This window comes from Phoenix dactylifera, chromosome 1 (genome assembly GCF_051530095.1).
Source record: "Phoenix dactylifera cultivar Ajwa chromosome 1, Ajwa_hap1_PhDact_Kaust_v1.1, whole genome shotgun sequence".
Lineage (NCBI taxonomy): Eukaryota > Viridiplantae > Streptophyta > Magnoliopsida > Arecales > Arecaceae > Phoenix > Phoenix dactylifera.
In genome coordinates, this window is record NC_143190.1 from 75,133,949 (window position 1) to 75,157,393 (window position 23,445).

At 39.7% G+C, this 23,445-nt stretch overlaps 3 protein-coding genes across 3 annotated transcripts; all 3 read left to right on the top strand.

Moving 5' to 3' along the window:
* Positions 1-201: 201 nt before the first annotated feature.
* Positions 202-3,833, top strand: LOC120108717 (protein DUF642 L-GALACTONO-1,4-LACTONE-RESPONSIVE GENE 2-like). Its single transcript, XM_039122405.3, has 3 exons — positions 202-402; positions 2,245-2,754; positions 2,831-3,833. The coding sequence occupies exons 1-3, from the start codon at positions 324-326 to the stop codon at positions 3,370-3,372; spliced, it is 1,131 nt and encodes a 376-aa protein (XP_038978333.3). The 5' UTR covers positions 202-323; the 3' UTR covers positions 3,373-3,833.
* Positions 3,834-6,439: 2,606 nt separating this feature from the next.
* LOC103695475 (GTP-binding nuclear protein Ran1B) lies at positions 6,440-11,474 on the top strand. Its single transcript, XM_008776813.5, has 8 exons — positions 6,440-6,637; positions 6,748-6,817; positions 7,610-7,666; positions 7,756-7,873; positions 10,453-10,542; positions 10,640-10,819; positions 10,907-10,984; positions 11,174-11,474. The coding sequence occupies exons 1-8, from the start codon at positions 6,635-6,637 to the stop codon at positions 11,241-11,243; spliced, it is 666 nt and encodes a 221-aa protein (XP_008775035.1). The 5' UTR covers positions 6,440-6,634; the 3' UTR covers positions 11,244-11,474.
* Positions 11,475-16,463: 4,989 nt separating this feature from the next.
* LOC120108776 (GTP-binding nuclear protein Ran1B) lies at positions 16,464-21,998 on the top strand. The gene is made up of 8 exons (XM_008776812.6): positions 16,464-16,619; positions 16,753-16,822; positions 16,979-17,035; positions 17,228-17,345; positions 20,552-20,641; positions 20,723-20,902; positions 20,999-21,076; positions 21,588-21,998. The coding sequence occupies exons 1-8, from the start codon at positions 16,479-16,481 to the stop codon at positions 21,655-21,657; spliced, it is 804 nt and encodes a 267-aa protein (XP_008775034.4). The 5' UTR covers positions 16,464-16,478; the 3' UTR covers positions 21,658-21,998.
* Positions 21,999-23,445: the final 1,447 nt, after the last annotated feature.

Genomic DNA, 23,445 nt, shown 5'->3' on the forward strand with positions numbered 1-23,445 from the left:
ACGCGCCGAATCCAAAATATCGAGACGTCTTATCGGGACGCTACGAGAAACCGACACATTCTCGGCGTTCAAACCGGGCCGGAGAACACGTGGACTCGCCAGAGAGTTGTTTAATGCCTCTGACGCTTTGGCGCTTTCGTTATTAGAAGGAAAGCAGAGGGTGTTTTCGTGGAATCCCGTCGTTATAAGCCCCCCTCAAACCCCAAACCCCAAGCCCACCCGTCCATCCATCGGCGGATCTCTCTCTCTCTCTCTCTCTCTCTCTCTCTCTCTCTCTCGTTCTCGTTCTCGTTCCCTCAGTCTGCGTAGTGAGTGTACTGTATATGAGCATGATGTCGCGTTATGCTGCGCTGGTTCTGCTATTGTTCGCCGCCGCTCGGGGCGCCGCTGCCATCACCGACGGTAAGATTCCTGAGCTCTGTTTTCTTTTGGTATTACGATCGCGGTTAACTTCTCTTCTTCGATGACCTTTTCTGTGTCACCTTTGGTCTCTCTAATCCCAGATAGGTTCCAGCGCTTATTTTTGGCTTTTTAGCTGGCAGACTAGATAGATTTATCTGTATTCGAGATCCACTCCAGAAGTCCAGATGACTAAATCACCTTTTCGTTTTCTCTTTGATCTGCAATACTATATAAAAAAAAAAAACATCTAACGTTTGTTCGAAGAACCGCCACGGTTCCATGGTTCTTAAACGATCCTCAAGCATCCATCTCCATCCGCCCTCGTTTCCCAATAAATCTGCTACACTAGAATATTCAAAATATTCAAAACAAGGCGAGCAAATTCAAATCGGCCCTCCGGTTCGAGGGTAAAATTTTGTTGGGACGCGTGCTGATGTTTGAATCGTATTTGAAGAGAATGGGGCACCAAGATGGTGCAGATTCGGGTCGTCCTGCAGCATATACGTACCCATGTGGGTGGCAATAGTTTAAGCAGAGTCCCAGTGTCAGCCTTGTCGCCCCTGTGGTGTTTGGACTTCCGGAAATGCCCTTCATTTAACGCTCTGTTTCGCTCTAAGATATAGATAAAAAAATATTCTCGTGTCGGCCGGCTACGGCCTCTTGTCTTGGTGCTGTCAATTTGGTTTAAATTTATCGATTTCATAGGGGGACTGCTCTTGATTACTGGTCGCCGCGCGTCTGAAAAAGTTGCCATGTGGCAAGATGGTTGTTGTGTGCGAGATTTATGAGCACGAATCTTGGCATGTTGCGATGAGAACTTGTCCACGCCGTATGATTCTGACAGGCTGGAGTGATAAAGCCCATTTAATCTGCTTTTGGAGGAAGTTGCCGGATCGGATGGTTCGATTTACTACTGGATCTACGGATCGGCGAGCTGTACTTCGTGGGTCCCATTTAAGTGGATTTCTGATAGCGTGCATCCCTAATTAATTCTCAAGTCTATTAAGTTTTGCTAGCTGTCTTGAGGCATTTGGATCTAGGTCTGGGACTTGATGGAAGCGCACGTTTCCTTTCGCGCAGATAGGTCCGTCTCATTGCATTTTTTGATGACCTGGTTTCATAAGGTAACTGCCAAATGAGGGTGACGCCGATGGGCATTGGACTCTGGTGCAGCAGATTACCAAATCCTTTGTGTTTTTTTTTTTGGGTGGGGGGGGGACATGCATGCTTCTTAGGTGATACAGTGATGCTACTCTCTTCTTTAGTCTCTTCTGTGAATATGTTTTCGACTCAGATCTTAGCAGGGCGCTATGTGACCTCGAAAAGGTCCAGAAACATATAATATAATATAAGGCTAATATAATTTTAATAATAATATATTAGTATTATACTATAATAAAATATAATTTATTATTAGATTGGATTCTAATTTGTAATATTAATAATGTACTATTAATGATATTTTATTATATCATATTATGTTATATTATTATTCTATATTATTCAATATTATATTGCACTATATTATAATAGTATTATATAAAATAATAATAATTTAATATGTAATATTATATTGTATTATATTTTAATATGTAATGCTATACAATATTATTTATTATCATTTTATCATACTAAAAGTACTTTTTTATTTTGGTTATCAAATATATATTAAAGCTTAACCGTGCTTTAAAAATATAATTGCACGACAGCAAATGGTTTTTTATAAAATTTATATTTTGAAAGGCGGAATTTCTAAAAGTTTTGAATCCTTGGCCCTTAATTGACGAAGTCACGTGACATGCGACGACGACTACTCCCCTTACAATCTCCGTTCAATTGCAGGTGCTGCAGCAGGCTTGCTGCCGAATGGGAACTTTGAGAAAGGGCCCAGCCGCTCCCAGCTAAACGGTACTCAGGTAATCGGCCGCTATGCCATCCCGGAGTGGGAGATCACCGGCTTCGTGGAGTACATCGAGTCGGGGCACAAGCAGGGCGACATGCTGCTGCCAGTCCCCGAGGGAGTCCACGCGGTGCGCCTCGGCAACGAGGCCTCTATAAAACAAAAGCTCAAGGTGACCAAAGGCATGTACTACTCCATCACCTTCTGCGCCGCCCGCACCTGCGCCCAGGAGGAGAGGCTCAACGTCTCGGTGACCCCGGACTCCGGCGTGCTCCCCATGCAGACCATGTACAGCAGCAGTGGCTGGGACTGCTACGCCTGGGCCTTCCAAGCCTTGTTCCCCCAAGTCGAGCTCGTGATCCATAACCCTGGCGTCGAAGAGGACCCGGCCTGCGGTCCTCTCATCGACTCCGTCGCCATCAAGACACTCTATCCTCCCAGGCTCACAAACAGTAAGCGCTCTCTATCTTCTCCCCAGATTGGCCTGATGTCCTGATCCATCTCTCAATAGTTAACAATTAATGACAGAAAACCTGTTGAAGAACGCCGACTTTGAGGAAGGGCCCTACATCTTGCCCAATACGACGTGGGGCGTGCTGGTCCCGCCCAACATCGAGGACGACCACTCTCCTCTCCCCAGCTGGATGGTGGAGTCCCTCAAGGCCGTCAACTACATTGACTCCGCCCACTTCAAGGTCCCCCAGGGCAAGCGCGCCGTCGAGCTGGTTGGCGGCAAGGAGAGCGCCCTCGCCCAGGTCGTCCGCACCGTCGTCGGCCGGGTCTACACCCTCTCCTTCTCGGTGGGCGACGCCGGCAACGCCTGCGCTGGAACCATGATGGTCGAGGCCTTCGCGGCCCGCTCCACCGTTAAGGTTCCCTACGACTCTAAAGGGACCGGCGGCTTCAAGCGGGCCGTGCTCCGGTTCACCGCCGAGGCCGAGCGCACCCGGGTCGTCTTCCTCAGCACCTACTACAATACCCGGACCGACGGTTCGCTCTGCGGCCCGGTCGTCGACGACGTCACGCTGCTCAGCGTCCGGAAACCCTCGCGCCGCCTCCGCCTCCTGTGAGCGTGAGGGCCGACGGCTGCTAGAGCGGAAGGATCGCCGGCTCAGCGATGCGGCGATGGCAGTGGATTGAATGTTCTTCTCCCCTGCCGCTTTCTCCGTCTCTCTTTTCTATAAAAAACTTGAGACATTATCATATATCTCCAAGTGTCACTGGAGGCATATAAGGAACCATAATATCCCGTGAACTTACTTTGATTTTATTCGGCTGGACACATCAAACATATGGCCCAAAATTTTAAGCCCCAAAATTTTAAGAAAATCTAAGCCCTAGTTCAACCCGAACCTAGGCTCATGCCAGACGGAACCTGAATTACCTGTTTGGAACAAAAATAGGTTCCGTCCAAATTAGATTATAGCTTGATGTTTTATACTATTGCTTCACAAGTAAATGGGCTAGCCAAAAATTGGGCTCTCTTTTATAATATTAGTAACTGATATATGATGCATTATTCTTAGCTAAACCCGCTCTAATTTGTTCTTTAGTTTTCCGTCATTCTCTCCATATAACAGTATGCAAAATAAATGTTTTTTGGGTTGAATTTGCGCTTCATTTTGGACCTTGTTTGAATTTTGACTCGGATCGGATTCTTGTCGGATTAATGATTTATCTGAGCTCGTGCTTGACAAATAAATAAACTCTACATTTAAACCGATTGCCGACCATTTTCTAGCCACTGACGTACGAAAAGAGTAAATATTTTGGTGGTGCACTGTTATACGTTTTTAGCTGACCACCGGGCAGATAATAGATTCTTCACCTTAATCATCCAATTGCATATAAACTTCTGGCTACAACCTATAAAAAAAACTTGAGACATGATAACCTCACTAATAAAGTCATTTATCATAACCTTTTTTCAAGACTAAAACGAAAGCACCGATAGTTATCAGTAATCGGATCCATTTATTTGGAGTTTACATTTGCCCTATTTTTTTAAAGTTTTTGATTAAAATATAAATAAATTGGACCAGACCGAGGATATCTGCTACTTCCAATTAAGCATGTTAACGAGCCGAGTCGAGCCCAAGCTTGGGAGGCTCGGGCTCAGCTCGTTTTACAGAAGCTCGGGCTCAGCTCGTTTTACAGAAGCTTAGGCTCAGGCTTGGGCTCGGTACCGAGCTCTGTATTGGGCTCGAGTTCGGGCTTTATTGGCAAAGTAAAGGCTCGGGCTTGAGCTTGTAAAGCTCGTTTCAATTACGAGCTCCAGCCCGAGCCCGAGCTCGGGCTCGATAAAAGGCATCCCCACCCCATGAGTCCTCCTGGGTCTGCCCCCTCCTTCACCACGAAGCTCGCCCCCCTTCCTCCATGCCCCCCGCCGTCCCCGTTAGTTCTGGAAAGTCTCCCATTGGTCTTTGATGGCAGGTCTCTAGCCAACACCGAGGTGTTCCCCACCGCCCCCTCCAGAACAGTCATGTTGGCAACCGCCAATTTCACGGTCTCGACAACAATCCCGGAGTTCGGCCCAAAGCGGACGCCACCGGAGAGATTCCCGATGATGGAGCACCTAACGACCAGGTAGCTGAGAACAACGTCGGCACGGAGCACAAGGATGCCGTTCCCCTTCATGTAGATATCCTTGGACAGCTGCACGCTGGAGCCGACTGCTGATCTCACACACTATGTCCAAGTCTCCGGCGCCGCCGAGGTCGGCCTCGCAAGAACACGACGGTGGCATCAAGGACGCCGGTGGGGGAGGCGACGGCGGGAAGTAGTCGTGCCAGGAGAAAGACTCGTAGCTCAAGATCGAGAACTCCCCTCCCCGATCTAGCCCCTCCTCCTCGATAGCAATTGTCAGCTAAGTCACGAGCTCTGTTGGGCTCGTGAGCTGCTCGGATTTAAACGAGTCTCATTTTGGGCTCGGGCTTGAGCTCGTTTGACTAACGAGCCAAGCTCGAGCTGAGCTTTTACCGGGCCGAGCCCGAGCCGAGTCCGAGCAGCTCAACTCGTCAACAGGCCTATATCCAATATGACTGAGTAGACAACACTGTCTAGATAATATAAAATCTATCTCGCAAGCCAAACCTTCTTCATCCATGTTGGTCTAGCTTTTACATTAGGAAAAAATTTAAATCTAGAAAAACAATTAATACAGAAACAAGTGATGGTGAAGCAAAGTTTGCTTGTGAAGACACGTTTCTACCATTATAATACAAACTACCATCGATCATCCATCCACAACAAAGTCCATGCTAGTATCACTCCTCCGACATGCATTGCACGTGTTAGATGCCAGTATAAAATATCAATCCTGACACGAATAATGTAATTTTTTTCGAGCTTTAGGTATCCGATGAGCAACAAGGATTGGTAGCAAAGAGAAAAGTTGATTCCTAATCTATCGTATATGGTGACACAATTGACATTTAGTATCTTCCCATTCAGAGCATAGTGGATAAGAAGAAACTTTCGAGGACATACTTGTTTCGTCATGTTGGCACTTTCATTCCTCTCAGCGTATTTACAATTAGTGCCCGATCTTGTTTTCACAATGCAATATCCTTGATTGTCGTTCAAGAATTTTTCACTTAAGAAGAGCTGAATTGCAAAAAAAAAAAAAAAGAAAAACATTCTATTATATGCAGTCTTTCAAAGCCTGCTGATCTTTTCATCGAAAGAGAGAACTAGTGGACCTGCTCCCATGCTAGACATACATCACATGGGAATATGCATGAAAAACCCTAGCATGACCCATACAATTATGCAATCCCATTTAGTTTCTCCTAATATATAAAAATACTAGTTCATGCATTGACATTGCCACATGAATCATGTTTATTTTCTGATATTTTTTTTTTGATATAAATGAATTATGTTCATTGAGAAAAAAAGAGAGGAGAATCAAGTAGTCTCTCCGTTCCATATTTAGTTCTGCTTCACATTTCCAGTATTTTCTCATGGGCAGCAAATCCATCCAGTCATCAGTTGTTCCCATGGCTCTGGGCCTCCGGCCCATTCTGGGAGCTCTCGGCGCTTGGTTTGATTTATCAACTGCGTTCGGGGAGCGCACGTGTCCGTTACTAAGTTCTCACCGATCAAATCCTACGGCTCCAAGACTCGCGTTCTTCCAAAGCCAAAAAAGAAAAGGAAATCTATTAAAATTGAAAACAAAAGCCCAAACATAGAAAGAAAACCTTCCAGACGGACCAGACCTTAGGGTTGTCACTCTAGATAAGTACGCGAATCTTTCCCACCTCTAGCGTCCCCACCGCCATCTCTCCGCTCTGTCCGTCTCTCTCGCTCCCTTCCCTGCGAAGAGATCTAATGGTAGGCTTTCGCTTCCGTTTCTTTTCGGGCATTTGATTAAAGGTAGCGGCTTAGGGTTTTAGGTTTTTCTCTTCCATTTTTCTAATCGATTTCGTTGCCATTGATCGAAGGCACTGCCGAATCAGCAAACAGTCGATTATCCGAGCTTTAAGCTCGTCATCGTCGGCGATGGAGGAACTGGTGATCATCTCCTCTCGTTTCTGTACTTCTCTGTTAACTTTATTTTGCGCTGAAGATTGGACTTTCTTGATGGGATCGCGGCTCCGAAGCTTTGGCTTTGATGAGATTTTTTTCTTTTTTTTTGACTACCTCGTGGATTTAAATCTTTCTTGTTCTATTTTCTTGGTCTGTTTCTTTTTTCATATCGATATCTTGGGGGACCTGGGAAATTTTTTTGCGAGCAATTCGTCATGCTTCTCGATTTTTTGTCGGTTGGTTGTTTGCTGCCATGAAATCAAAATCCAATTTTTTTGAGTTCAGAAAATTTATATGACACTCGATATTTCAGTTTTTAGTTCCTCTGATGTTATCTATCAATATATACTAATATCTCTTCTTAACGTGGATTTTTCTTTTTTCTTTTTTAAAAAAAATATTTATGCATTTTGCTTTCTAGATCTTGATCATTTGTCTATTCACTTATGGGTTTCTAACAAATTTTTCTTCTGTGATTAGAATAATGATGGTAGGCCTATCTATAACTGCTACCAGTATAATGACTCTGTGATTTTTGATTAATATTTAAAACTCTGAGGAAGTACTCTTTCTTGGTAGCAGCCTTATTTGTTTATCTCTACTTCACATTAGTTTTCAATCCATTTTTGTTCTTGTAATTATATTTCTATTAAGCAGAATAAGTGGCCAGATTCTTGAGTTCCATGAATTCTGTTAGTACTTCACATGCATATGTAGTTATTTTATCTCATGTGCGCTTTCATAACGTTGAACATGTTTTGCTTTATAATCATGTAGGTAAAACTACATTTGTGAAGAGGCATCTCACTGGTGAATTCGAAAAGAAATATGAGCGTAAGTATCGTCTCTAATCTATAGCAGTATATCTTCCATTTTTTCCCCTTAATTATTTCTGTAAGTTTCCCTTCAATCATCTCCTGTAGCCACTATCGGTGTTGAAGTTCATCCTTTGGATTTCTTCACAAATTGTGGGAAGATCCGGTTTTATTGCTGGGATACAGCTGGTCAAGAGAAGTTTGGTGGTCTCAGGGATGGATACTAGTAAGTCAGGAAATATTATTTTGTTTTTATTTTTCTTTTTTGCTATAAATTGTTTGAAATTGGGCTTGTGGATGCTTGATTGCAAATTCTCTTTTCAAGACCATATCAGATGATGAATTGCTCATTGGAGATGCAAGCATTGACGGTTTTAGGTGTGAAAAAGTAAACTTTACTGTTGGTAGGCTGTTTAATTCGCAGGTTCATAAGTCTTTGCTTATTGAAAGCCAAATTGGTTTCACAGCTTTCATTTTGATGCTTCCTAGGTCTTTCTAATGAGACTGACTGCATAATAATTTGCACAAAAAATTTCCTGCTAACATGACATGTAAAAATCAATGTAGAACACGAATGACATGACAAGCTTCCCAGCGGACAACATATTGGACTTCTTTTACAATATGAAGTATCAAAATGCTTTTAAATATTGTTTGGCATTTATGTTCATTTTTCTCTATATCATGTTAACAGATGAAATTATGTCCAGTTCTGTGTATAATGTGGACACTTTCTGAGTTCAGCAAGAAGCTTCTTCATAACTGCAGGCACTTCCTCTGAAGCCATATAACTGCACTTCCAGGCCTTTCACATGTTAACATTACAAATATCTTTCAACATTATCTTCTTTTGTTTGCCGTATCAAATGCACTTTCCTTACTCTTGCTATCTGATGCTTGTTCACTTATGCTTCCACATTACCATCAATATAGGTAGTGAGCTGCATATAGTGACATTGCTCTTAACTGATGGCTGATTCCCTGTTTCGGTGCACATGCACAATGTTCTTTTTTTTTTTTTTTTTGGTAAATACACAATGTTCATTTCGATCTCCATAATTTCGATCTCCATGAATTAGCAAATTGCTGTTGTTGTTGTTGTTGTTTTGCTCTTTCCCCATTTATATTGCACAAAATCCTACCTTGCTATTTAGCATGTCATTTCTCAGTGCATTGTTTCTTCATAAAATGTCCTTCAAGTTTTATCTTTTAATCCAGTATCTGCACTTGTTATGGCATTTCAGTTATTTGGAACAAATGATGCAGCACTTAGTACCAGGACATTTTGTAGTTCTTATGTGCTTTTAGTTTCTCATTATGTTAATTCGTATGATTGCTTTGGGTGAATCTTAATAATGAAGACAGTTGTGTTAGGTTATCATGATGTGTTGTTATTACATGTGGTGTTTGCTCAATTTCATGCAATTTTATATGTGGGTTTCCATTGGACAGATTTGAGGATTGAGACTTGTTATTGGTATTCAAATTCTTTTCCCTATTCTTTTCCTATTCCCAAGCTTCATGATGAAATCTTATGGTACTTGAGTATCTGTGAGAGAAAAGTAGTGTTTTTTAATAGGAAATACATTTTATCAACTCCTTACAAAACACGATCTTCATATGTTCATTCACAACGATTGGAACTGCTGTGTACCTTGTAAAAATCCTTTCGGTCATTTGTTTTATGTGTGTGTGTGTGTAGTGTGTGTGAAGCTGCATTGATATAAGTTCTGTAGCACCATTGTTGAATTAGCTGAGCCTCGCACTTTATGTTTTTGATATGACAATAGTTATTCAATGGGATGCACATTATCATGCAAACAGAACATACTGATCTGAATGCTGAATGTTGAAACACTTATAAAGTTAAGCTGAGATTTTCATATCATCTTGATTTTTGATTAAATAAGAAGAATGTGCTAGAAGTTGTTTCGTTTTATGAACGGGATATTGTTGACAGTTTGCTGGAATTACATGCTTCCCTCTTGATGCTGTTATATTATCTGGAGCATGACAGTATTCCTTGATGGTACTGATTTGTTAAAATTGTTGGTCAATGTGAATTAGATGAAAAATAAATAGAACACTTGTTTGGGCTACTCTTCTTCGAGAATCTGAGATAGGAATTCCCTTCAAGCTAGTTCATCAGCATCTTTATTATAGACATTATCAAGTTGGGTGTAGTTTTGAATGGCATATGATAGGTGGGCCAAGTTACATGGAGAAATTGTTATATTACTAATAACAGGCCCTCTTTTCTTTGTGCCTATTATATCCTATGTGTCAGGAGTTGCTTGATTGTTTGTTTTTCTAATTGCTTGCTAGAATAATTAGTTCCCATCTATTTCATGAAATATTTGTTCTAGCAAAGTTATTCTGCATATGCTTTCTGGACACTATATTCTGTTCATTGGTGATTCTAGTTATCACCATGAGCCATTTAGGTCCTGGTGTAGTTCCAGCATAGATTTGTTCGGGTTATTTGAATAAGAGAAGTTATGAATAGTTTTATCCTGGTCAAGAGGAATGAGTGAGTGAAGGAAGTGTCTGTCTGCTTTAGCCCGTTACTGAATTCCCCCTTTCACCTTTTAGCTGACTTTATTCAGGTGCGAAAAATGTTATTTGTGGACCAATGCTGGATAAGTGGGTTTTATTCAGCTGATTTAGGTGATGTCGGGAGGGCCCAAATGAAACTAGAGTCAAAGCCATTAAATGCTTGCGGATGAAACTTTTTTTTAATTATTATTCTGTATTTGGGAGATCAGCACTTTGTGACCTATTCTGATCCGTCTTGCTGTCTTACAGTATCCATGGTCAGTGTGCTATTATCATGTTCGATGTCACCGCCCGGTTAACATACAAGAATGTTCCAACATGGCACAGGGATCTATGCAGGTTTGTGCTTGAAATACATATGGAACTAAAATCTACAGAACTTGTCCTTGCTATTGCTATTCTAGATGTCTGATTTATATGAAATATACTAAACCAGGGTCTGCGAGAATATTCCAATTGTGTTGTGCGGTAACAAGGTTGATGTGAAGAACAGGCAGGTTAAAGCAAAGCAAGTTACATTTCACAGGAAGAAGAACCTGCAGTATTATGAGATTTCAGCAAAGAGCAACTACAACTTTGAGAAGCCTTTTCTCTATCTTGCTAGAAAGCTTGCAGGGTAATGAGATTTGACCGATCCCATTGTTTTAGGCATGATGTAAAAAACCTGTACAGGGTGGAATTAACATGTTGATTACATTGCCAGGGATCCGAATCTACACTTTGTTGAATCACCCGCTCTTGCTCCTCCGGAGGTGCAGATTGACTTGGCTGCCCAGCAACAGTAAGTGTTCTGCGCACTGAGTTTTATCTCATCATACTATTCAGTTTTGGCTTAACGTGCTAACTAGTGGAAGCTTCAGCTGAAGTTGTGATAACCCAATATTCAAACAAAGAAAATTACTGTAATATACTTTTTTGCTCCCTGTGCAAGCTTGCAAATTCTTAACCATGGTTCTCTCTTATTCCACAGGCATGAGGCGGACCTAGCTGCAGCTGCCGCTCAGCCTCTTCCTGACGACGACGATGATGCTTTTAATTAAAATCATAATTTTCCTAATATATCCAGTACAGTGAGGTTTTATAAGTCTTATAGAGAGTTCTGCTATGAGGGGGTATGTATCCTTAAACATGTTTCTTGTCTTCGAACCATGTCAGCTTTTACCAGCCGAATTCTTGATCTATTATACTGTATGAGTAGTCTTAGAGTGGATCCTTTGTTTAGTTTGCTGGATGGCTATACATATCCATATGAAGATAAAGATATTTCTAAATTTTATGCATCCAGTTGCAGATGAAGGCAGATGAAGGAAACTACGTTTGGTTAAATAAGAAAGTTTGATGAAAAATTCCCCATTAACAACGTAGCCTTGGACGAGACTGGAGAAACCTGCACTGGCCATCAAAAATTGATGAAGCTGATTTTTGCCAAACTTTGGATAGTATTTGCTGCAGATGTGGTTATCATTGGATGAGTTAGTCTTTGCAGCTTCATAGTTAGCCGTTTGTCTATTTTCTAGGTGATAGTCCGAGCAGTGATTTATGATGTTATATAATCTTGTTAGTAACAGTCACTTGGTAATTTGGCTTTGAGAAGTTCAAGGGTGCTAGTGACGGTCTGGGTGGTGATTTAGGTTGTTATATAATCTTCGCTGGTAACAGTCGCTAAGTGGTTTGGTTTTTCAACTCACGGAGGTTCCCGGATGTGGCTGCGGTGGAGCATCAAGAAATTCAAAGCAGTGTGGTAGCGTTTGCTCATGCTTCCTGCTCTCGGGTACACTCGAGTCATTGTTATGGAACTCATGGAACTTTCGCCTTTCGCATCTAAAATTGATGAAATAGCGCGGTCTCTCAATTTAAAGAAAAAGAAAATAAACACCAAAAGAATCAACTCATTATTGGTTTAGGAAAGCTGAGAAAGAGAGAAGATTTCATTGAGAGAACTCTTCAATTGGAACTGGAAGTTACCAGTACCGGTGGCTATAAAATTGCCATTAGTTGTCTTCTATTTCAAGGTGAACTTTGACTTTAGTGCTACCGATGATGGAGACTGAGTAGATGTGGAACTTTGATGTTAGAGCAAAGCGCATCATCTTCGAGGAAGACTCTGCCATGGTGATTGATTAGATAGGAAAGAAGGGGCGGAGAGGAGATGGAAGTCCTCTATTCGACGACATTCGACGGATGGTCAGAAAATGCAATGCCTTTCAGACAGTGCATGTATATCGAGAGGCAAACAAGGCTGTCGACTGGGTCGCTTCTTATGTAGCATAGCACTTTGGAGAGATTCTTCTGAACACACTAGAGGATATCTCCTTCACAGTTATGTCAGATTGTCGCTCTTGATTCTGTTGGCTGTACCTATACCAGAGTAGCATGAGCAATCGTTGTACCAAAAAACAAAAATGGTACACCACACCGGTTCTAATCGGATGGTACAAAGTGTACCATGTATTAAAAAAACTTGAGTCTATTAGAGCTGACTAGGTGCTACTTGTGTCGATTGGATTTTGCTATAAACGTGGAGATGATTTTCCAATAAATGGCAGGTTGGAAATTTTAACAAAACTTGAGTCAAAGAAAGTTCATTTTTGTTTGATCTTCACCTCTGCCATACACGTCCTCATTCTCCAGAAAAAAGAAAAAAAAAGAAAATAAAATAAAACAAAACCTCTTACAAAAAAATTCTCTCAGTTTTCTTTCTACTCACATAAGGGGAAAGGTTTAGGCCGCTCTATGAATTCTTTATACAACCGAATCCTAAAACTCCAATTAATAAGTGGATGGGCCCATAAATACTTAAACAATGTGGGATTATTCTTCAACACCCCCTCTCACATGGAGAGCCTAATGTACTGAAACCTTAGGGAGGGATGACACATGGATTAAAAAGAGGATGCAGAGGCATCAGAAGGCAAGAGGGATCATGAGTTCTGCTACCATGATTAATTAAACATCACATACGCTTAGGATATCGGACTATTCGTCAACATTCCTACATATATACAACTAGAACAACAAAGGTAAGTTTCCTCAAAATATGGGGTAATTAATTCCCCACCCTTCAAAAGACCGCACTATAACAAAAAATTCCTATTGACCGGTCTTAAAACCTTTCGTCCAGTATCTCCACCAATATTTTCATGCTTTCGTGTCTTCTAAGAATCAGCAGATGTGCCAACCAGAATGCTAAGCAAGGCGTGCATTAAAAGATCTCTCTGGTGGATTTGATATCTTAATGGGGAAACTAATGTCCGGTCAACAGGGATTTTTTGTTATAGCGCAGTCTTTTGAAGGGCGGGAAATTAATTACCCCAAATATTTTTAGTGACTTTAATAGCACCCATGTAAGAACATCCGATTCGGCTAGCTCACTTCTGAAGATCAAGGAATTGAGTCCGAGCTGAAGTCCTGTCTAGAAGCATCCAATGGTGGAACAAGCTACGATGGATATTATGCGACAGTGGAATAACCATCTGAACACTTTCGACGGTTGTTGGTTCACCAATGGAAAAATATTTCCATATAAAAACTTCTTTCAGCGAGAAGTCCTAGTTTAGATATTTCAGAAGTTCCATTCAAGTTTTTCAAGGATTGTAAAGACATCTGGTTGCTCTAATTTTTGCAGAGGTCCCAAAATCTATACATATCTCCCATTTTTGCAAGGTAAAAAGAATTATTTTTTAGTGTGCTATCTTGCTCCTCTTTTCCTTGTATGATGCAATTCTGCGCAAGCCCTAATGGATTTTGAAGACAGCAGCGAGGCTAACTGACGCTTCTAGTTATTAATTCATGAATTCATGGGCATTTAGAAGCCTTTTGTTAGCAAGATAGAGAAGCTACTAGATATTTCTTAGCTGTTAGATCTAGTTTTTCTAGCTTTCTGGTTTTTAAAATGAATTTCCTACTTTCTGGCTTCTAAATTTCGATCATATCTTGTTTATGACAATTAATTCTTGCTTAATAAATTATAATCTTCCATTATTTTGCTTTGAAGCTAAGGTTAAACCTTGCTTACCCGCATCAAAGGCTGCACATGTTGCTATTGAGAAAAATATAATGTCACATCAGGTAAAAGTATAATGCCACGTTGGATAGGAAAAGAATCGTTGCGGTGCTTAAGTACTCATGGATTATATTATATCATGGTATTAGACCTGGAATCTCTCTTGTCCTTCGAATATTTCTATGCTCCTACTTACTATTCCACTTGTTACTTCTTTATAGGTTCCGTCCTCGAACTCTACATGTTAGAAGCGGTGTTGAGAGCATAGTATAATCCCACATTGGATAAGAAAGGGATGGGAGTGGTGTTTGTATACTTATGCTCTTATCCGCCAACAAATGTAAGCTTTTGGATCGTACTTTAATACGGTATCAAATTGCCCAATCTCTCTTACTTACCAATGCGGTAACAAATTATCAAAGATCTTCAACGATCTTCCATCATCTTTATAATATCTTCAAATACCGCATCTTCATAATTTATATATCTTTATGTTTGTCAAAAAAATTGCATCTTTTCAAGGAATATGGTACGAATATTACTACCAAAGTGTCAGCCCTCAACCTCTCCAGGTAAGGGTATTGGGTTCGGCTACATAGGTCTCTGTGAGACACTCCATCTAACCAACCTATTTAATATCTTGAAACCATACCTAACTAGGTGACCAATAACCATCTCACCTATCAATTATAATGATTTAAAATAATGCAGAATATATATATAAACAGAAAATTTTAAGTTGGTATCCAGAAAAGAAGAAGAAAGTGACCAAAAAAATGAGAAATACAATACTTGATAAAAAAACATAAAAAACGATGATGCTACATAGAGTTAGGTTGACCCATCGGTAATTGCACTAGTCTCGAGTAATCCATGCCCAACCCAATTATAGAAAATCCTCACTCTACCATTGTTATTTTGGATATTTTCACAACCTTATGACTTAAAATAATTAAAAATAATAGTAGTCCAAGATTTTTTTTTTGCAAAAGAGTAATTCTTTATCTCTTTCATATAGCTGTTTATTTTTTTTTATAGTAGAAATATAGAATTTGATGTACAAAAAAGTTGTTTGTTTGCTGCGTTTTTATTTTTTTAAAAAATAACTTTTATTTTTTCTAGAAAAAATGAATGTAAAATTTAGACTTTTTTCCTCGTGCATCTCAACACCCACTCGCATCTTAAATCCCTGCAACTTTTCATCTATTCAACTTCCTTCTCGACTCCTTCCGAAGTCCTCAACGACCTCCAATCCTACCTCGACACCGCCCTCTATTTCTTTTGCCCCACCTTCATTACTTCATGCATCTTTATCACCAATCTACTTATTTCTTGCATCTTCATTACCCACCTCTTACTTCATTCTCCCTCTGCCATTACCTGCCTTCTTGTTGTCGACAACTACCATTTTTCCGATATCTTCACTGAAACATTCACTGCTCGCATCCTCCACTCTCTCTTCGCCCCTAATCCATTCCTTCTCCGATTACTCTTATGCAATGGTTGCCAGTTTCACGAAGGTTAAGCACATCCTCAAGTGTTTAGCCCTTCGCCACCTTCATTTCTGGCGGTGTCTATTGAATATTTTCTTAGTTTTATTGCCAAAATAATAGTGACCATCAAACATATTTTTTAAAAATATTTTTTTTATTTTTTATTAAAAGTGACAATAACGGACAACCAAGATAACTTTATTGTATGATATTTTAAAATTTTTATTAATAATTAAGAAAATAATAATAAAAAAATGAATCAATTATTATTTACAATGAACGAAATCTTATATTATATTTTTTACATTTTATTTATAAAACATGAATCATGATTGTTCCTATTTATAGTGCAATTATAGAGTATATTAAAATATATATCGATGTCATTTGAAACATAATACCTAAAGTATATTAGTTTATCATTATTCCACTGCTTCATTCTTTTTCCCTTTTTTTTTTCTTTTTTCGCCTTTCTCCCGTCCCATCTGCACCATTGAACGCCAGATTGGCGGTGTGGGTAGCCTTCCATTTTGAAGCGGTCTTCGCAAGCTGCTCGGTGGGTTCTTGTCAGGTTTTAATAAAGAAAAAGAAAGAAAACATTGAAGTCTAAGAAAGTTCGGGCCGCTCTGGAATTTCACGGCCACGAATGCGAGAGTAGGGTTTCCGGTCAAACTCCTCGAGTGTAGTGACCGGCATCGATGCCCTGCCACGTGTACGGTCTTAGTTAAACCATTGCTGCAGAGCGCGATCACATCGGACGGCCCAAATGGTCGCGTCAAATGAAAGCCAAGAGCCGGGACCATATATACCCCCAGTCCCCAGCTCCCCCTTTCCCCCCATCCCAATCAAAAGCCCTCTCCGTCTCCGAGCTCCGGTGGAAGGAGAGAAGGGAGAAAACGCTCCTCGATCGAAGCAAGATGGTATTTTTCTCTCGCGCTACTCTGCCTCCTCCTTCTCTCGTTTCTTGGGTTCTCTTCTCTTGGTGAGGGCTAGTATTTTCTGTTGGATTTTCTGGGGTTTTTGCCGATCCCTTTCCTTTCTTGGTGATTGCAGGCGCTTCCGGGCCAACAGGCGGTTGATTATCCGAGCTTCAAGTTGGTGATCGTCGGCGATGGTGGCACAGGTGATCGATCCATCCTCCCCTTCGTTCTCTATGTAGATTTGGGGGTTTTAGCTTGTTGGACATTCTACTTTTCTATTTCTTGGTGATTTTCGCGTCCTTTCTTGGATCGGAGAGAATGGATCGGTTCTCAAGAGCTCTCTGATCTCTTTCCTACAGGCAAGACTACCTTCGTGAAGAGGCACCTCACCGGAGAGTTTGAGAAGAAATATGAACGTACGTAGGCATCTTATTCGTCTTTTTTTTTTTTTTGCTTTGAATTATTCGTCTTTCTTTATTGGATCTTTCTCGCTTATTATTTTTTTGTCTTTCTTTGTGTTCCTCTTGATTTGCTTGTTTCGCTCATGTTGCATCCGATTTGATTTGCTGCGATATTAATTTCAAAGAATCTTTTTTGTTCTCCTCCAGCTACTATTGGGGTTGAAGTCCATCCCCTGGATTTTTTCACCAACTGTGGGAAGATCCGGTTCTACTGCTGGGATACTGCAGGGCAGGAGAAGTTTGGTGGGCTTAGGGATGGATACTAGTGAGTTCTTGGGTTTACCCTTTCTATAATTGTTTATTTTGTCTGCCTGGATGCATCCATGGATAGGGGTCTGTGCCTGGTTTTTTTGATTCTCTCTCTTTCCGTATGTGTATGTATAACCTATTGGTATACGGATTTTTATGCGAACGTGTTGTTATTTTAAGTTTGCGTCTTACAAGGCACGTGTCTTGTGATATTTCATTGTCCTGACGTGATAGTTTTAGCACGATGAGATTCTCTCTCTCTCTCTCTCTCTCTCTCTCTCTCTCTCTATATGTATATATCTCTCTCTCTCTCTCTCTCTCTCTGTGTATGTATGAATATATATGTGTGTATGTATAATCTATTGTTGTACTGATTTTTATGCGATTGTGTTGATATTTTAAGTTTGCTTTTAGAATTAGGAGGCATGTGTTTTTTATGATATTATGTTGTCATGACATGATAGTATTAGCACGATGAGAAGTTGTTTATTTGCTCCTTTTTAATTGAATGGGTTGCTGTCCAATTCTGTTCTTTCAAGTTCTATATTCTTGTCTAGTTATGGTGCTTGTGTGATTGTCCTGTTAAAGATTAATTTGAATCATATGGTGATATGAAGCTTTGCTTTGCTTGATTATTTGATTTTTATGTTTGCATTTGCAAGCTCAAGTAGTTTTACTTAGATACTTCCAATTTCCTGATACATATGCTGTTTTCGGTTTACATTACTAGGCCTCCTCTCAGTACACTAATAATAAGGTGTTATTGGTTTAGTCATATATAGAGTTATACTATATTAAACAGAAAATTAGTTTTTTGAAATATTTCCTTCCCTAGGCATTGTTTGCTGAGAAACTAAGGAAGTTATGTTTCAGGACTACCAACTAACACTTTATTTTATAACAGAATACTTTGTTTGGCTTCTTGCTGAGCATTTTCTTTCAACTTTAGATGATTGATTACACATTGAAACTGTCATTCATTTAGATGATTGAGTGCAATATTTACTTTTACATCGATTGAGCTATGTTCAGTGGACCCAGCTGATGATAATGTTGTGGATGATAGCAGTACATGTTTGATGTAAGATTTAAATGCTTTTACTGTGCTGTTGTGGTGAGGGAAATTTGCCTCAGCCCTCATGAATACAAGCTTTAACATCACCATAGTACTGATCTTTCAGGTTTATTGAACCTCTGCAAGTACCCTGCAGAAAAACTTTTATAGATAAATAATGATATTAATGAAATAATGTAATATAACCCACGTATAAGATCAAGACAGATTTTACCCCTTTTTCTGGACAGATCTTTTAGATCAAATTGTGGCATTAAAATTTTAGCCGAACTTTCCGTTGGAGCACATTATCCAAATAAAGCAATGAAGACTTCCAAAGTTCTTTGAAGTGTTTCGGCTCTAGTATAAACCATTATCAGTAACAGTAAAGCTATGCTCTGATTCTCTTGAGTTTCAATTATGAATCCCGATTTGCCAATGCCCCTCTTGATGCCTATCTCCGGTGTTGCTTTTAAGCTCTTCAAAATCCTCTTTTGTAAAAGCTTCCTGGTCTTTGTCATCTAGTTGTAGTCCTTTGATACAAATCCAAACACCTCTTCGCACCGTCACGGTCATCAATCTGCGAAACTCCTATTCCTCTTGTTTTATCCTTCATAATGTTACAGACATGCATTTTTGCGCTTCCATATTGTGTGTTTTAAGTCACTGTACATGCGCATTCTGTATGGAGTAGTGTATAATTAGATAATGTTCTCATTTTTTCCCTTTTGAATTTAGCCATAATTCTAGGCTTATGTCTTCCTTTTTCAATTTTGTAGTGCACTCTCCTCATTGTAGATTATGGGTGACCCAGTGCACAAGGCTCTCGCCATTGTGGGGTCTGTAGAAGGTTAGATGTACACAACTTCACACTCCACATATGGAAAGACTATTTCCGTGTTTCAAACCCGTGACCTCTAGGTTGCACTGGAGCAATTTACAGCTGCACCAAGGCTCACCCTCTCTTGATTGTGGATTATGCTGTATGAATATGTTTTTGGTAGAGACATTATTCCAAATATATGCAGATTTATGAGATCAGTTATGTGCTCTGTCATCTGCATATTGCTTCATTGCTATTTGGTTGCTCATAATGTCATGCATGTCTTTTCCATTTCTGAAATTTAGAAAAAGTAAAAAATAGATTTCTGTTATTGTGTATGGAATTTGCAGATGATTTTATTTTTGAGAGATTATTGACTGTGTTATGCATCCATGCTTCTGGTATTTGAGAGTCCAATGTCGAAAACCTGTGTTTATGCTGAATAATGCTTATTGTGTGATGCATTGCTTCTAGTTTGTCTTGTGATGTTTGAAATTTATGATGTGGTTTTCTTTACATTGTGAGAGGCAATATTATATGCTTCTTTATCTGTCATCTGCAAATAATATCATCTGAGAGGCCACCACTTCATCAACATGCGTCTTTTTAAAGACAAAATAGATGCAGTTGGATCATTTTGGCAAAACCACCACCATGCATGTACGTGATGCCTTGAAAAAAATGGAAATAAAATGGAGGAATGATTCATCTGTTATGTGCTTTTTGGCATCGAAGTCAATTTTAGTTTTAGGTCCAAAATTATTTGCTCGATTATCTATTTGCAATAGCCACGAATTGCTGATACGAGAAATTATTGTTTTCCTATTAATAGTTTTTTTGAAAATTTTTTCCATGTTATCAATAAATGCTTAGTTTTAGTCTGTTGATTTTCAATTTCCTAATTTTAATATACACCTAATTTTATTTCTAGTTCATTGATATAAACATCAGAAAAGAGGGTTCCTATTGGTAATGGGCATTTATTTTTGGTTTGCAAAGTAATATACTGATGCTTGTTTCCCTGTGCATCTGACTGCTTGTTTTACAAAGTCCTTTAATTTTTTGTCTATGTTTACTTCAGGTCTTTAAGAGTTTTGTATTTACAACTCCACCACCCCCCCCCCCCCCCCCCCCCCCCCTCCCCCTCTCTTCCCCCCCCCCCCCCCCTTCCTTTCTTTCTTTTTTTTTTGTAAAATTTCCGTTGCTTCTTAAAAAAACTAGAGATTCTTGCTATTTTAAATGTTGGAACAAGGTTGTTTGGTTTATTTTTATTGGTGTGGTCATCAATTACGTTTGTTGCCTCTTAGCTTTGAAACTTAAGCTTAATAATTTCCTTCCTCTCCAGCATCCATGGTCAATGTGCAATTATCATGTTTGATGTCACCGCACGGCTTACATACAAGAATGTTCCTACATGGCATAGGGATCTCTGTCGGTGAGCTTTGCAATCAGTTTATCCTCTAAATTTTGTTTGGCATAGATTCTTTCAAGCATATCTAATTTTTGCTGCATTCAGGGTCTGTGAGAACATTCCCATAGTTCTTTGTGGCAACAAGGTAGATGTCAAGAACAGGCAGGTGAAAGCCAAGATGGTTACCTTCCACAGGAAGAAGAATCTTCAGTACTATGAGATATCTGCTAAGAGTAATTACAATTTTGAAAAGCCATTCCTCTATTTGGCTAGAAAGCTTGCTGGGTAAGAGCTTTTATTATGCTACTTGTTTTCAACGTTGTTATATTAAACATGTGAATGCTCGTAGGTGCTTATGTATCGATGCTTGCCTTCCTGCAGGGATCCAAATCTTCACTTTGTTGAATCACCAGCTCTTGCTCCTCCTGAAGTACAGATTGACATTGCTGCGCAGCAACAGTAAGTGAAATACACCTGACTACTAGTGAGATGGGATATTATTTCGTAAGCTGACAATGATAAGTTAGGGGCACTGGTGACAGTAAAATTCACCATATGTTTCTTATTTTAATAGATTAGTCTTAATCATTATCATTTCCCTAATAATGTTTTGTTGATCATTAATATAAGTTGGGGTCTACACATTGATTGCAGACATTGTTTAGCTCTGCAGTTTATGTAGATCCTCATCAAACATTGATTTTTAGATGGACAGCTACCATTTTTTTTTTTTTTTCAATTGAAAAGCTGTTACTGTATTCTGTTGATAACCATGGCCAAACTACAATGCACCAATACAAATATATTATTTGGGGGCTAATATAATCCAAGTGTTATATTCTGCAACTCTAATATGATGTGGAAGGCTTTTTGATGGGTATATGATTGTGCGGGCACACCTTCAGGAAGATGTCTTTCTTGTAACTCGTATCGATGCTATCCATTTAATATTCTCTTCTGTATTTTTCAGGTATGAGGCTGAGATAGCTGCTGCTGCAGCACAACCCCTTCCGGATGATGATGATGATGCATTTGAGTAAGTGGAGGGATGATAGTGTTGGCGGGATGTCTTTGCTTCTAAACTACAGCATCGTTTCTTTTTCTAATCTAGGAAAAAAGCCAGTTGATTTTGCATTTGATGTCCCTATTTGTGGAGTATTATTAGATGATTGGATTGGGTAGGTCACGGGTCTGTCATTGGCATTTGCTAGGACTGCATTTTGGATGTTCTTTTGCTTGTCTTGTTACTTCTGTTTAAGCTTGGAAATGTTTGGTTTCCAAGTGATCCGTGCCTTCTGATTTTTGCATTAAATTCAGTACTGAGAATATGCGATGTCAGGCTTATGGTTAAGTTTGCCATCTACGGCAAATCTGGTTTCAATTTGTTGTTGGTGATCATATAAATTGTTGGTATAGGTAGGGGCATAAGGAGAACCTCAAATATGGTTTATTTTGACATCCGGGTGTGATGGTGCATGACTAAGGTGAGCTCTCTTCTGCTTCATTGTGTTAAGAGCCTCCGCAAGTCCAACCATGGACCGCGTCCGGTTTTTCGCCCCATTCGCATTCGGCCCCCAACAGTCGTCTAAAATTCGAATTTGAATTCAAATTCTGTAGCCATCAAACACTGTAGTAATTAAAGCTAAGGATTATGCCGGGCCAATTTGGCGAATTAAATTCAGGAGTAACTGTTCTATATCCAATCAACTGGCTTTTATTTGAATTTAAATTTAGAATTTGAATTCAAATTTTGAATTTGAATTCTGCAATCCATACGACAGCAGCGACGCTTATTGATCACGCCCAACGTTGCTCTCTCTTTTTTTTTTGAATTTCAATTTTAAATTTAAATTTGAATTGTTTCAAAATTTAGCATGTGTTTATGTAAAATCTTATATAAGGTGTGGGATAAGATTAAGGGGGATATCCTGGAAATCTTGTTTTCATCCACCTACAATGTGAGTCGACAGCAAAGGTTTGGAAGGCCTAGCGCCTATTGTAATTGGCTTTCGGGCTTGGGCTAAGGTTAGGATAAGCTAATCCCTCCTTAGATTGTTTTCGTCTTTTTTTTTTTTTTTTGAATCAAATTAGCAAGCTTTCCTCATTATGCATCTCATGTGGGTTCATTCAATTTGGATAAATCAAAGGATAAGCTGCAACCAGTAATCCATTAGTTCCAGCATTTCAAGAAAGAGAACCATCCTTCTTGTGCAAACATCGAGATAAGCTACAATCAGTAATCTCGATCTTGGACAAAGAAATTTTAAGTGTGCCGAATATCAAATTTATTCGGCGTTGCCTACACCCGATCGAGGCAGCGCTATCATTCCAAGGGCAGATGCAAAGAAGGCAAGGGGACTACGTGGTGTGGAGATGGTCGACCGACGCACCCCATCAATTTGGTGCTTTCATTGAGAGCCTTAAGAGGAGGATCTCGGGAGGTAATGCCACACTTACACTTCTTAAATCTATCTTATCAAAGAGTAGTACATGCTATATCCTTCATGTGGAATTGTTATCTTTAAAATTCTGTATCATTATCAATTGCTTGGGAATGAGTTGTTAAGTATTTGGAGTTGATTGTGAGATCTAAAATTTTGAATTGAGAGAGTCTTGAGTTGTAAAGGGGCAGGTGTATCTGTGCCTTCTTTCGAGTAGATTGTATTGAAGTTTTTGATCTTCGCCGTGTTCATATAGGGATGGCACAAAAGTGAGGCTACTGGTAGTATCTTGTGCTAATTTTTCAACTACAGTGAATCAGAAAACTAACTTAGAATCAAGCGCTGATTAAGGAGAACTTGAGGGGCTGAATTTTCTATAGGTATATT